The 13,881-nt window shown below is 35.0% G+C and overlaps 1 protein-coding gene across 1 annotated transcript; it reads left to right on the top strand.

Moving 5' to 3' along the window:
* The first annotated feature begins 1,262 nt into the window (after positions 1-1,262).
* Positions 1,263-13,881, top strand: crb3a (crumbs homolog 3a). The gene is made up of 4 exons (XM_067381402.1): positions 1,263-1,651; positions 2,095-2,302; positions 7,855-7,898; positions 9,960-13,881. The coding sequence occupies exons 2-4, from the start codon at positions 2,233-2,235 to the stop codon at positions 10,167-10,169; spliced, it is 324 nt and encodes a 107-aa protein (XP_067237503.1). The 5' UTR covers positions 1,263-1,651; positions 2,095-2,232; the 3' UTR covers positions 10,170-13,881.

Below are 13,881 nucleotides of genomic sequence, written 5' to 3'. Positions count from 1 at the left end.
AATTTTTAGGCTTCAGGATTGTTTTTAACCAAACTTTGTATGAAGTTGATTCTTGACTATGTTATGAAAGATATAAAGGAATTAATAATTGGCAACATTTTCATAATAATATCTAATAATATAAATATTTATATATAATTTATTTCCCTATTCACTCCCAAAATGCCTGATAAACATGATTTAAGTCCTGGTGTCCTCTACAGTGGTCATGTATGAAATAAATGCCCTGTTTTGTAACAGAAAATAGTATTTTGATTAAAATAACATTTTCCTGAGATGCTGATTTATAACAAACAATTTGAAGATTAAACTAAATATAATCATGTTTCCATAAGAGTGCTAATTTTCATTCATATTTAAAGACCAAGAAGTTGTTGTTGTCATGGGGAAACCTCTAAAAATTTGTTATCTATGAAAACCCCTGAATGTGCAGGACATCTGTAAACTTAAAACTGTGACATGTACGATATCAGAGAAAATCACTAAAATATAATGTCCACTACAGAGGACAGAAGTTTATTTATATAGAAGTCTATATATGAGTTAGATATATAGCCTAAGTCTCTCTCTCTCTCTCTCTCTCTCTCTCTCTCTCTCTCTCTATATATATATATATATATATATATATATATATATAAAATGAACGTAGTGTGTGATAAATGTGCACACCTTTTTAACCTTTTTTATACGCAAAGAAAGGAACTTGTACATTACTCAACAACATATTTAAAATTGTGTTCTTAATATTTCTTCACATTCGCAGATCGCCTGGGGACATTATTATTATTTTCGTTGTTGTTGTCGTATATTTTTACTTCCTCCCGAGCAGGTTTTATGCTAATTTCTTATGTGGAACATCAACGAAAAAAAAAAAAAAAACAGGCATGAAGTGGTTAATACTTTTCCTAAAAGGAAGAAAGGGATTAGCAGAAGTGTGGTATGTCAAGAATTTTTTCTTATAAGATTAAAAGTTCATTCACTACCACTGGAGGTCGCAACACTGAGAGAACATTTCAAACTGTAGGTATTATTGATTGATAAATGTGTGTGAGAGAGCGAGCTTGTTTATGTTATTTAACAAATGTCAGGTAATAAATAAAACTTCAAATAAAAAGCTAAAAATGGCTTCAAATGAAAACCCCAAATCAGTCGGATACAGAGTAAAACCCTTAAAAATCCGTAAAAAAAAAAAAAGTGAGGAAACAAAGATTGAACCGTTGACGACGTGCGTCAGAGAAGTCGTTAGGACGCGAGTGCGCGCATCGCTCCAGTGCGCAGGTGGATCTCTGCGCACAATAGCGCGCCTGTCTCGCGCCGCAGGTAGTAGCTGGATTCAGGTGTTGTAACACGACACTGAGCCATGTGATCAGCGATGAGAATTTAGGAAGAAGACAAACCCAGCTCGAGCATTCACTCAACACACTAGTAAATACAAGACCACCATTGAAAGCAGGGCAGGATCCCGAAGAACAATGTTTTATTATGAGCAGGTCGCCGGAGTGTCGAGCTAGTTTCGGTTTAAATACTTAATTCGACCGGTAAGGTGAGGCGGAAGCGACCTGTGGTCACTTCTACTGGACGTATAGTCTACATATATTCAGGAAAAACTCGTCAGGAAACATCGTGGATTATGAAGGTGTATTACACACAGGTATGAGTTTGTTTTTGTTTGTTTCTCGTATTGTAGCCTATGGATGAATGTCTCCATAGCAACACAGATAAGCTGGAAGTATGTGTATGTCTTGAACTGGATAAAGGTTACATGTACAGAAATGAAAATAAAATAGCTTTTTCTGTCAGCCTACATATGGCCAGGGGTCAGATACATCTTAAAAAAATTAACAGAAATGGTGACCTTTTTTAAAATCCAAGTTTACATATATACAAACAATGCATATTTTGGAATGAATCAATGCATTTGTTTTTGTTTTTATAATATGGAAGATCATTGAGATTATTGAGCTAAATTTTAAGTCACTTATAAAACAAATGGTTTCTTTCTACACTCTTAAAAATGAAGGATTTTTATTCACATCGGTGAGTGATTTGATCAAATTTCAGATCCTAACATACGTTTCTACTCTTCTCTTGCAGCTCGCAAGAGGCAGATAGGACTATATTTTTATTCTTTGATCTCGGTCATGATTTATTGATCCCCCTCCGCTCCACCCTACCGGGAGCATCAGCACCTTCTGGTCGGGGGTAGGGGTGCAGATTGACTCCATCCCGGAGATGATACGGCAGGTTGGACTTTTGGCAGGGAGTTTCATGCTGCTGCTTCTCAGGAATGTTTCGGCCCAGGGTGAGTCACTCGCTCCACCTCTGCAGTCATGTCCGAAACTGAACTTTGAGAGTATCCGGATTATTAATCACTGTTGCAGCTCACTACATTTAAACAGCTCAGTGGAGTTGCGTCAGATTAATCTGAACAGCTGAGAAACACTCCTCTAACTTGTATTAAGTTATACTAGATTGTGTGTGGAGGACTTCGGGCAAGCTCAAGCATGTCAGTTTTCTGCAAAAACATTTAAGGTATTGTTGGGAGGTCATAAAATTGTTCTCACCATTAAGATAAAAAAAGGTATGAGAGCTCTGTAATCATAAACTATGAGGCTATTAAAACCCGCCCAGATCACATTTTACCTCCAAAATCACAAGAAAGCTGTAAAAAATTATATTTTATGTATTTAAAATGTAATTATTTTTAGGGTCATTACTGTTTTCTCTATTGTGACATTATTTTCATGACATGTAATGTTACCAGTCAAAGGTTTGGAAACATTACTTTTTGAAAGAAGTATCTTATTTTGGTTCACCAAGGTTGCATTTATTTGATTTATTAATATAGAAAAAACTGTATTTAAAATAATGGTTTTCTATTTAAATATACTTTAAAATAATTTATTCCTGTGATCAAAGCTTAATTTTCAGCATCATTACTCAGTCTTCAGTGTCAATGATCCTTCAGAAATCATTCTAATATGATGATTTATTGGAAATGATTTGTTGGAAACAGTTGTGCTGCTTAATATTTTTTTGGAACCTGTGATATTTTTTTCAGGTTCACGCTGAAAAACACGCTGTTATTGTGTGTGTCCCTTTAAATGCAAATGAGCTGCTTGTCCCGGCCCCTTTTCCAGAAGAGGGCGGAGCTTTAACAGCTCACGCTTCGGTTGCTCAACAACAACAAAGCTGGAGAATCTCACGCAGACAAAATGGCGATTGTCAGTAACGGTGTTCAGCCTTATATTGAGTCGGACACTGATGGAGAGACTCAGGAAGAAGTCACAACTTTTAGAATGAAACTGGACGTTTCTAAATGGTTAGAGGATAAATTTGTGTAGTTGCTGTGGAGTTGATTCAACTCATCGACTAGCATGTGTCGTCATGTCAATCTTTTGTGCAACTCAAGCCTTGAATTGACCCTTTGCCTGGAGTTTGATTGACAGGCGATCTAACCAATCATAACGCCAAAGCAGTCAGGGGAGTTAGCAGATTAACGTTGGTGGACTTGAACTTGAAAAATGATGTGTATTGACGTCTTCATGTGGTTGAAATGTGGTGCATTCATGTTTATTTGATGATATACATTAAGTAGTAAGAAGAGATGATTGGTTCATGAGACGCTTGATCTGGGGCACTACAGCCATCTGTCACGACCAATTCAAGAGCCACAAAATGGTATTTGTTGTTTAAATTACTTTTAAAATTACAAAATTTGAAATGTGAGACTTTGTTTCATATCAAAAGTAACCTGCTCTGTCTTGTCTGATAAGTTGTCAATGTCCTCTTTGCTCCACAATGTTTTTTTCACTGTGTGAGAACGTGTGGCGTGAGAGCGGCATGGCTTGTCGGACATAGCAACAGTAACTAAAGGAGGCAGGTCTTTGTGAGCGGTCAGTTGACCCTCGTTTGCGAAGCAGTCTGGCGTAATATGACGGCATGGCAACAACGCTCTACAACTCTTCCTCTTCTCTAAAGCAGCTCAACATGTCCTCACCTGTTGCGTGTTCTGGGGGTGGGGTTTTTGTAAATATTAGGGTTAGTGATGTCACGAACCTGGAAAGAAGCTCATTGTAGTCCCTACCAGCCATTTGTTGTAGTCCTTAAACAGATAATTATTTAAAAGTAAATACCTCCCTTTGCTTTGAACTTTGAGCATTGTAACTTTGCAGATGTTGTTTATGCTCTAACAGCAACATTACACACTAACTAAAGTTAAAGTGAAATCATAATCAACCGCCCCTTTAAAAGGAACAGCATTTATGCAAAATAGAAATCTTTTCTAAAAATATAAATCTTTACTATCACTTTCTATCAATTTGACACATCCTTGCTGAATTAAAGTATTAATTTATTAAAAAAAAAGAGAGAAACACAAACTTTTGAATGTATATTGCTAGAAAATATTTCTATTTTAAATAAATGTTGTTCTTTTTCACTTTGTATTCATCAAAGAATCCTGAAAAATAGTATCACAGGTTATAAAAAAAAATATTAAGCAGCACAACTGTTTCCAACACTGATAATAAATCTTCATATTATAATGATCTCTGAAGGATCATGTGACACTGAAGACTGGAGTAATGATGCTGAAAATACAGATTTGATCACAGAAATTAATTATATTTTAAAGTATATTAAAATGGAAAAACATTATTTTAAATTGTAATAAAATTTCACATTATAATTTTTTCATCAAATAGATGCAGGCTTGATGAGCATAAGAGACTTCTTTCAAAAACATAAAAAATAGTAATTTTTCCAAAGTTTTGACCAGTACTGTAGGTGCATTTTCCCCCACAAACTGTAATTAATCACTGTAATACAAAATATCTAATTCTCATTACAGTAATATGAAATATTGTATATTATTTAAATACATTATTGTAGTATTTGTTGTACATCCTTTGATGCTGGTTTAAATTTGGTCAAAATAATGTCACAATGCTTAAAAATAGGCTACATATTTATTTATTTTTATTTTTTTTTCCGTTTTCATACATACAGGAATGTAAACGGTCACAAACACCCTTTCTTAGATCATGTACGGGTCATTACATCATTTCTTTATTGCAACATAAGCACATTCTTCCAAAACAAAGACAGGAATAAACTCAACCAGGTTAAACTTCCAAAAACTTCCATCTTCAATGAACTCTTTCTTTGCCACTTTTTTAAAAAAAACTTTTCATTCGCTATCAAAGTATTTCAAACCACATACACATGGTTCATGATTAGACATGAAACAAGTTCCTTTCCTTCTTTATAGTTATCTTTGGACTGTTGTCCTCCAGAGATTATTTACTCTTGTAAATGATTAACATTTTTGCTTTTTCTTATGTATCCTCCCACTCTCTCTCTCTGTCTTTCCCTTTCTCTCTCTTTTTTTCTATGTATTTGTGTTTGTGTTCTGTCAAAGAGTTTAAACATTATTTTTAGGGGATGTTTACACAAAAAACACAAAGGAAAAACTTTTTAGTTTTTAGTACATCATTGCCATGTAAACGTGCCCTAAATCACAACTTTTGCAATTGTAACATTTATTCTCAATCAAGTGAACAGTTTTTGTACCGTTACTTGTTCTCTGACCTTCAAAATCACACTATGGTTTGTCAAAGTGCAATGATCACACATATCAAAATGTGAGATTTTACAAAGTTGCCAAACTTTGAGATTATTTGACGTTTTTGTTATTTGAGAGATTTGTTATTGTTTAGAGAATTGAGGTTAATAGTTTAGCACCAGTTGATACTTTGCTGGTCCTTCTTTAATTTTAAACAAGGAGACATTATAATAACGGTGAAAAAAATCTAACAATCTAACAGTGCATATTTATGAACAGCATTGTCTGCTAGATTTTATACTAAAACATTTAACAATGAAAAATGGCATACAGACTGTTCTAAACATTACCGAGTTGATGGAAAATAATAATTAAATCTGAACTGTTTTGAGCTATTATTAATGAAAATAAATTTAACTTACTAACAGCAATTACCGTTGTAATACCGTTATGTAATGACCACCAAATTGGTCTAAGGACACAGTTCTTAGGAAAGCTAATGGCCAAATAACATGTTGAGACAACATGTTGCCTATCAAAACAGGAAGGGGAGACATGTTGAAAGGCTCATCCCTATTTTTTAAATAAGCCAATAGGCTTTAGTTTATAGCTTCTTGCTTATTCTGTGTGGCATTCATCTCTGTTATATTATTTACAATGTCCTATTTTGCTCTTAATAGACAATTTATAAACGCATTTTTATCTCTAAGCAGAACTATTGTTACAATCATGACTGAAAACAAAACCAGCATTCAATCTTCATTCCTCAGTCCCTCAGCTAAAATGAAATGATACTAAAACTGCCAGTAGGTTGCCGCAAATCATTGTCTTAATGAGTTAGTCATTGAATTATTCAGTCAATTAGTTCAAATTGGCTGTTTCATTCAGTATAAAGCAGAAGTAGACTGAGTGAGTCGTCGAGTCAATCATTAAAACAGCAAAAAAGAGGGGAAAACAGACAATATTGACAATATTGTGTCTAAAATGTAAGTTTCTCATAACCTATTAACTTATTGTTTATTGAAATGTATAAAATCAATATCACATTTGCAAACGTGCCGATATTCAGGAAAACATCACTTTTGTTTTTCTGATTTTGCTTGTATATATTAAAAACAAGAAGAGACTTTTTATGGAGACTTTTTTTGTACCATATCTTGTTTTTTTTTTTGTTTGTTTGTTTGTTTTTTCTGGCATTTTTGCCCCAACCCCCTGTTAAAGGTACAATATTTAAGAATTTTGCAGTAAAATATCCAAAAACCACTAGGCCAGTGATATATATTTTGTTGGACTTGAGTACTTACAATATCCCAAATGTTTGCAACTATTTGTAAATCATGAGAACATTGCAATTTTAACCAAGGCTCCAGGATGTGTGAGGAGTCACCTGTCAATTGCGTCATACCCGCGTTACCCTCGGTTTCCGGGTTTATTTTGTAGAAACCATGGAAACACCAAAGACGCTTTAATATTTACATGTTTTAATAGACAAGGCAACAACTGTTTTGATATATTTATTGACAGAAAACGAATTATTGTTATATAGCTCAACCTGTTTAGTTTTATTGTTTAAAACTAATTTTGTTGTTTTTTGTTTTTTTTTTGTTTTTTTTTGCGGACAGAAAATATTATATATTGCACCTTTAATTTTTCGACCCTGGTGAATGTGCGCTGTGCGTTTGCAGTGGACTTTTTTTTTTTTTTTTATGCAAATACTGCTTATATGTGTATTAATATGGAATCACACAATAAACTCTAAATCAGCACCCTTCAGCTTATGCCATTTCAAATATAATATTATATATCATATAATATATCAAATTTTGTTTTCAAAGTCCAGATGTCCAACAAGGTTCAGAGAACAGTGCAAGGGGTTTAAGGTCCAGCTCTGAACATGCACTGAATTTTGGGTGCTGGATTTCATATTGTTGGTATAAAGCATTTAAATCGTGAGATTTCACCATCACAGTGCACACATATAACAGTTCACACCATTTGACATGGAAAACAACCCCCTCAAGTTCCTCTTTTATGAATGTTTAGTTCTCATCCTCATACAGTAGCTTTGCTGCTTTTCACAGTGTTAACAAAATAGTCTTATTGGTGAGTACTGTGACAGTAGTGCGCTATTATGATACTGGAAGAGCCGCAAAGAAAACACATGCTCGATTTGAGCCAAAGATTTGTGAGCCATATGATGAGTACAAAAGCCACATTAGAGTCTGTAGACCGTAATTCATAATCTGTACAATTTTTTGTCATCTCATTGTAATGTCCTCTGTTTGCAGGGGAAACAACCACAATGTCTAGTAACTCTACAACTCCCAGCTCAGTAAGTAGAGAATCCTTGCGTTTCTTTCCCCTCTATATATTAGCCTGAAGGGCATCAACTGTCAAAATGATTTCTCTTATAAGTGTCTGATTAGCTATTGGAGAATTCTTTTCATTTGCTCAATGAGAATCAGGGTTGCCCAAAATTCTGAATTTGAATACTACAGAGCCCCGCACATGACGTGAGAAAAAATATGTATATCGCGGCCAGAAATTAACAAATCGTTCCCACGACTTACTAATATGTCAGCACATTTTGTTCCCTCGTTTTAAGTAAATTGTGTGCACAATATAATAATTTGATCCCTTGTTTTAAAGGTTCAGTGTGTAAGTTGTAGCAGCATCTAGCGGAGCGGTTGCAAATTGAAACTAATGGCTCAGTCCACCGCTCACCCCTCTCTTTCGAAGCACAGAGAAGCTATGGTGGCTGACACAGGACAAAGATGTCATCGTCTGAGACGCATGATTTTTCTTTTTTTTTTTCCCAAAACAAAGTTCCACGGAAATCCTGCCCTGCAAAAAATTTCATTGGCTGAGGTTACAGTGACAGTTAGGTTTAGGGATCAGTGTTTTGTGTAGGCACTCGTCACTGTGATTGACATGGCCAATATATCAGCTCCAGGACGGGATTTACGCTGAACTGGTTTGGGGAAAAAAGGAGCGAATTAGTACGTGGCCACAATTTACTAAATTGAGAGAAGAAATGAATATATCCACAGAATGATTTAGTAAAACAAGGGAACAAAATCTTAATTTGTGGCCACAATATATGTATTTTTGTCCATATGTTGTGTGCAGGGCTCTGTAGTATTCATAAGTAATGAATATGAATTGATTTGGCAAATTACAGGATTGAATAAAAGATTAAATATGAAAGATTAGGGTAAAATAGAGCATTCTTTAAAATAAGTCATTCTTTCACCACAGTTCATAGTTAAGGGTCAGTAATATTTTTTTTTTTTATGGTTTTTGAAAGAAGTCTCTAATGTTCACCAAGGCTGAATTTATTTGATCAAAAACAGAAAAGATTTTAAAATGCAGTTTATTCCTGTGTCACATGATCCTTCAGAAATCATTCTAATATGAAGGTTTGATGTTCAAGAAACATTTATTATTATTATCAGTATTGAAAACAGCTGTGCAGCTTCATATTTTTTAAGAAACTATGATTCTTTGATCAATAGAAAGTTCAAAAGAACATGTTATGGCTATTACTTTTAAACAATTTAAAGCATCCTTGCTGAATAAAAGTATTTTCTTTCAAAAAAATTTTTTTAAATCTTACTGACTTTTGTTTGTGCGTGATGCAAAAAGATTCCACAGTTGGTTAAGATTTAAAAACTTCTGTAGTCTGAACCCGTTTTTGTGGTTATTTTTACCGCCATTATTCACATACCTCAAATCACAACGCAAACGATGAACGATACAGTGTGTGTATATTACTGGCCACTGTTTTAATCTACTTGCGTCAAATACAAAACACATTTCTATTGACATATTGTTTTTTTTTTTTTTCTGGTGACGTGCATAAAATGTTTTCATTTCAGTGGTTTTGACCATCAATATGCACTCCCTTATATTTATCGCACAACACTGTCAACATGCGTTTGCTTCTTCAGCACCCCAAAAATATGACGCCTTTTTTATCTCTGTTTATGAATTGTCATTTGTATACATCACAAGCTAGTGATACAGGTGCAAATAAGTCTTTAAGTGCCTGTTTATTACGATTATATTTGGCATACACCACATTTTACTGCGAATATGAGCTAAACTCTTTCCCCGCCATTGACCGAATTTTCCATCATTTATGACACAACGCTTCCCCACCATTGACAGAATGCTGCTGCTGGATGGCAACTTAAAAAAACTAAATGTGGAAAGATTTTAACGGAAAGAGTTAATCACATTAATTTGATTTGAAGTATTGTGTTTACACGAGGTAAAGTTCAATCATTATTCAACATTGCCTAAATCTCGAAATCTTGCCTTATGGGGGGAACAATATTCTGTAGTACTTCTTCAGTTTGGATGATTAACATTCCTACTTTTCTTTGTCCAGAGCCCTGATATTGTGGCTATTGTTGTACCAACTGTGGTCCTGGGAGTGTTGGCTATTGTGACGGCGATTCTGGTGTTCGTGTTCTGCGTGGTAAAGAAGAAGAGACAGACGGAGGGGACGTATCGCCCCAGCGCAGAGGAGCAGACAGGAACCCGTAGTGTAGAGACTCCAGACGCCCTCAAATTACCCAAGGAGGAGAGACTGATTTAACACACTGGTTTATAACTAACCAGTAGCACATGATGAAAGTGACTCAATTCCAAAATGGTTAAACGGATGAACATTAACTAAGCACTGTTTCTGAAGGCCCAATCTTGGCACTATGTTGTGGCTAAACAAAGCGAGTCTGACTACTTGGAAGAAACTTGAAGGAAACATACTCCAAAAGGCAACATATTTCACAATACAGATCTGCATGTGCTGCTCCCTAGCATTGACATTCTTATTTTAGACTTGGAGCTTTTCTCTGAAAAAATATTTTTTGTGTGTTTTAATTGTTGCTTTACACATACAAATGCTGATATATTATAGTGTTAAGATATGTTTAAAGGTGAAGTGTGTGATTTCTGCACCCCTAGTGGCACAAAACAGAAGTGCAATCTGTTTGTTTTTCCATCCAGAAAAGGGCTAGACCAAAGTCCCTTTAAGGCCGTGTGTCCACCAAAGCGTTTTTAGCCAGCTGAAAATGCTTGGCGCTCTGCTGAAAATGCCTATCTGTGAGTGTTTTTTTTTGTTTTGTTTTTTTTTAGTTGAAGCGCTTTGTTGCTATGATACAGAATAGCAGAACTATTACTTGTAACTGATTTCGCAGATAATTCGTTTCAGATTAAAAATGTCGACACAATGTAGAGTACCATGTATGTTCAGAGATCAGCAATATGAATTTCTCATCCATTTTGTTCCGTTCTCTGCTTGTTGATGTTGTTGTACAGCAAGAATGTTGTGGCAATTGGTCGGTGTTGCATTTGTCCCACCCCTCCTCCACTCTGATTGGACAGCTGGCTAAAAAATGACAGTGATGAGTGCAGCGTTTTACTCAAAGTTGAACATTCGTCAACTCAACGCGACTGGTAAAAAGCGCTTAAGCTTAAAAAAGACCCTCAGAGCCTCGTTACGCTCCTGGAATTTAAAAAACATGGTACTCCCATTGAAAACAATTGGAAAAGTACGCTTTGTTGGACACACGGTCTAAGGCAAGTAATTTCAGTCGGTGGCCATCTTTAAAACGACTCTCGGACAGCTATTTCAGTCATGCAATCTTATTGAATGGGGAAACATCAAATTCTCCAAAGCTGTTCACCAAGCTTACAAGTAAATTTCATATTTGAAATCACCAATGAAAAATTATCTCATAATTTTTTGTTTCTAAATGCTCAATCATGACAAAAAAAACAGCATTTTTTTCAAGCTGGACCAGCTAATGCGCATGCGCTGTCATAAGCACGCATGTCAGAACGCTGACTGTTTCTTTACCAATTGGCCATTGGCTCATTTAGAAGGCGGGACTTATTCTGCCATATTGTGCATTGCACTTTCTCCCATTCATAAGCTGCGTCGCATTTGTTGGCCGCATATGTCACCGAGTCTCGTTTAAGAAAAGTAACCGTTAGATTGCAAAGTAAGAAAGAAATAACACCTCTCAAGGAATTTTTATTGCTGTTACTTTTCCTAAATAAGACATCCTTGATGGCGTATGCAGCCTACAAATACGACCTCCGGAGGACGCAGCCTCTGAAATGAGACGCAGCTGTAGTAATATGAGTGCACATTCTTTGTATATCTAAAGCTGAGACTTAACATCAGCTCAACCAATAGTGTGAGTTTGGAGGCGGGGCTACCTGTTAGACTGAAGCTGGGGGGCGTTTCTTTTTGCTGGCACTTGATTTTGCACACTACACCTTTATTTGCTCACAATATAGGATGGTTTTTACTCTCACATCTGATTTGTTGAAACCACTTTGATCATTTCACAAATTATTTCAGTAGCTGCATTTGTCTTGATTTACCTCAGTTACATTTCTTTATCTATATATTTTAATCTAATATTAATTGTCCTGAAATTTGATCAATGCAACAGTGAATTCTACTTAGAATCGTTTTTGATTCTTCTTTTTGATAGCATGAATGTTTACACTCAAATATTTCATGTGTTTTCTTTAACTTAAATGGCTTTTCAAATTTCAGCTTTTTAGAATTTGATAAATTGTGCAATTTATATTTAAGCAAAAATGCATGAGAGGTTATGCTATATAATCATGCGAATATAATGAGGGCTAAAGGGTGTTTTTAGGCACAACACTCAGCAGAGTTACTATATTTACAATTCAGCATGGCCTCAGGTGCTCTTGCTGTTACTCCATATTAAAAATATTGAGGACACAAAACACATTTTCATTAAAACATGCTTTATTAAGCTAATTCATAAAGTGTTATTCTACTGAAGAAATGGTCCTGATTCTCAATGGGAGCTGTGATATCAGGAACAGGTGTGTTTATGTTGTGGCTGTTTCTAGCCTGTTTCAGTTGTTTGAGCTGTACATAAACAGTCCGTTACACTGCATGATGTTGCAAAACTGGTATTTGTTATCATAGTATTTTAATTTATTATCATAATCATAAACACACTAGTTTGTAGTACATTTAGTTTTAATTCCATGCGATGCAAGCTTAATTCCTCATTGAAAAATAAGGTGGATAACAAGGCCTGTTAAAGGTTTCTGAATTTGTAACTGGAAAAGGTGTAGGCTACTTTGAGGTTTCATAACATTACATAAATGTCATATGATTGCTGACACTTGTATAATAATATCTGGGAGTGCATGGAGGAGTGTCTTTTTGCTTGCCAAGAACAAAGCAAGACTTATGAGGACTGAATCTAAGGAAGACCTGTTCAGGAACACTGCCTTCTAGTGGTTGCAAAGTGTTTCAGTCTTTTTTTTTATATTGCATTTGCTTTAGAAAAATGGCAACCATGATATATACATTTGAATGATAATATCAGGAAACTATATTATCATGTAAATCAGTGGTTTTCAGCCTTGACTTCAAGGCTTTTCCATTTCAATTTCCATCTGGGCAGCAGTAGCCTACTTTGTTAAAAAAAAAAGGAAAAAAAAAAAAAAAAAAAAGTCAAAATAGTCATGAAAGATGAGTATTTTGGCCGCTTACAGGCAATTGTCAGATGTTTTATCAGGCTATTATTTTATATTTAGATACCTATATATGGCAGAAGGTCATGTGATAGAAATATACTGTGTGAGGGTTCAGGGTTTTCCTATTGAAGTCTGGAGCATTTTATATTTTACTTAAAATTAAAACAAACAACAACCTACATAATCAAAATGCCCTCATCATGAGCAGAACAAATTGACAAATTTCAAAGTTTGAGTTGTCTTTCCTTGCCATCTACAAATAGCTAATTTCCCCTATTATAACATTGTTTATTACGAAATGATGGTTATTAATGCCAAATGTAGATTAAAAAAAACATCTTGTCAATCAACTTGTTTAGCCTATTTGAATGGTCAGAGTCATATGACAGATAAAAAATAATTGTATGCTGGATTCTCGTTTTCTGAGCTGTTTTAGCTAAAGTATGAATTTATTTTGCTGCTTACCGTGATTCTGCTTCTGTTGTTAAAATAACCGCGTCATCTGCAGCTCTTCACGTGGCTCTTTGGCGGGAGAGAAGCAACGGCCACAGAACGGAAAGTGCTTGAATTAATTTTGGCACTACCATAAGCGAATCTGAACCTTTATTGGCACCAAAGATCCAAAAATGGGAAGTGGCAATAGGCCTATATTTAAAATATTTAAATAAAATTTAAATGATAAATAATTCAATTCCATAGCCTTAGAAGTTTCAATAGCTAATAAAATGTTCTTCAGAGTTTATGCTTTTTACTACCAATAAATTCACATG

Source organism: Chanodichthys erythropterus, chromosome 3 (assembly GCF_024489055.1).
Source record: "Chanodichthys erythropterus isolate Z2021 chromosome 3, ASM2448905v1, whole genome shotgun sequence".
Classification (NCBI taxonomy): Eukaryota; Metazoa; Chordata; class Actinopteri; order Cypriniformes; family Xenocyprididae; genus Chanodichthys; species Chanodichthys erythropterus.
This window is presented reverse-complemented; position numbering and strand designations above follow the sequence as displayed.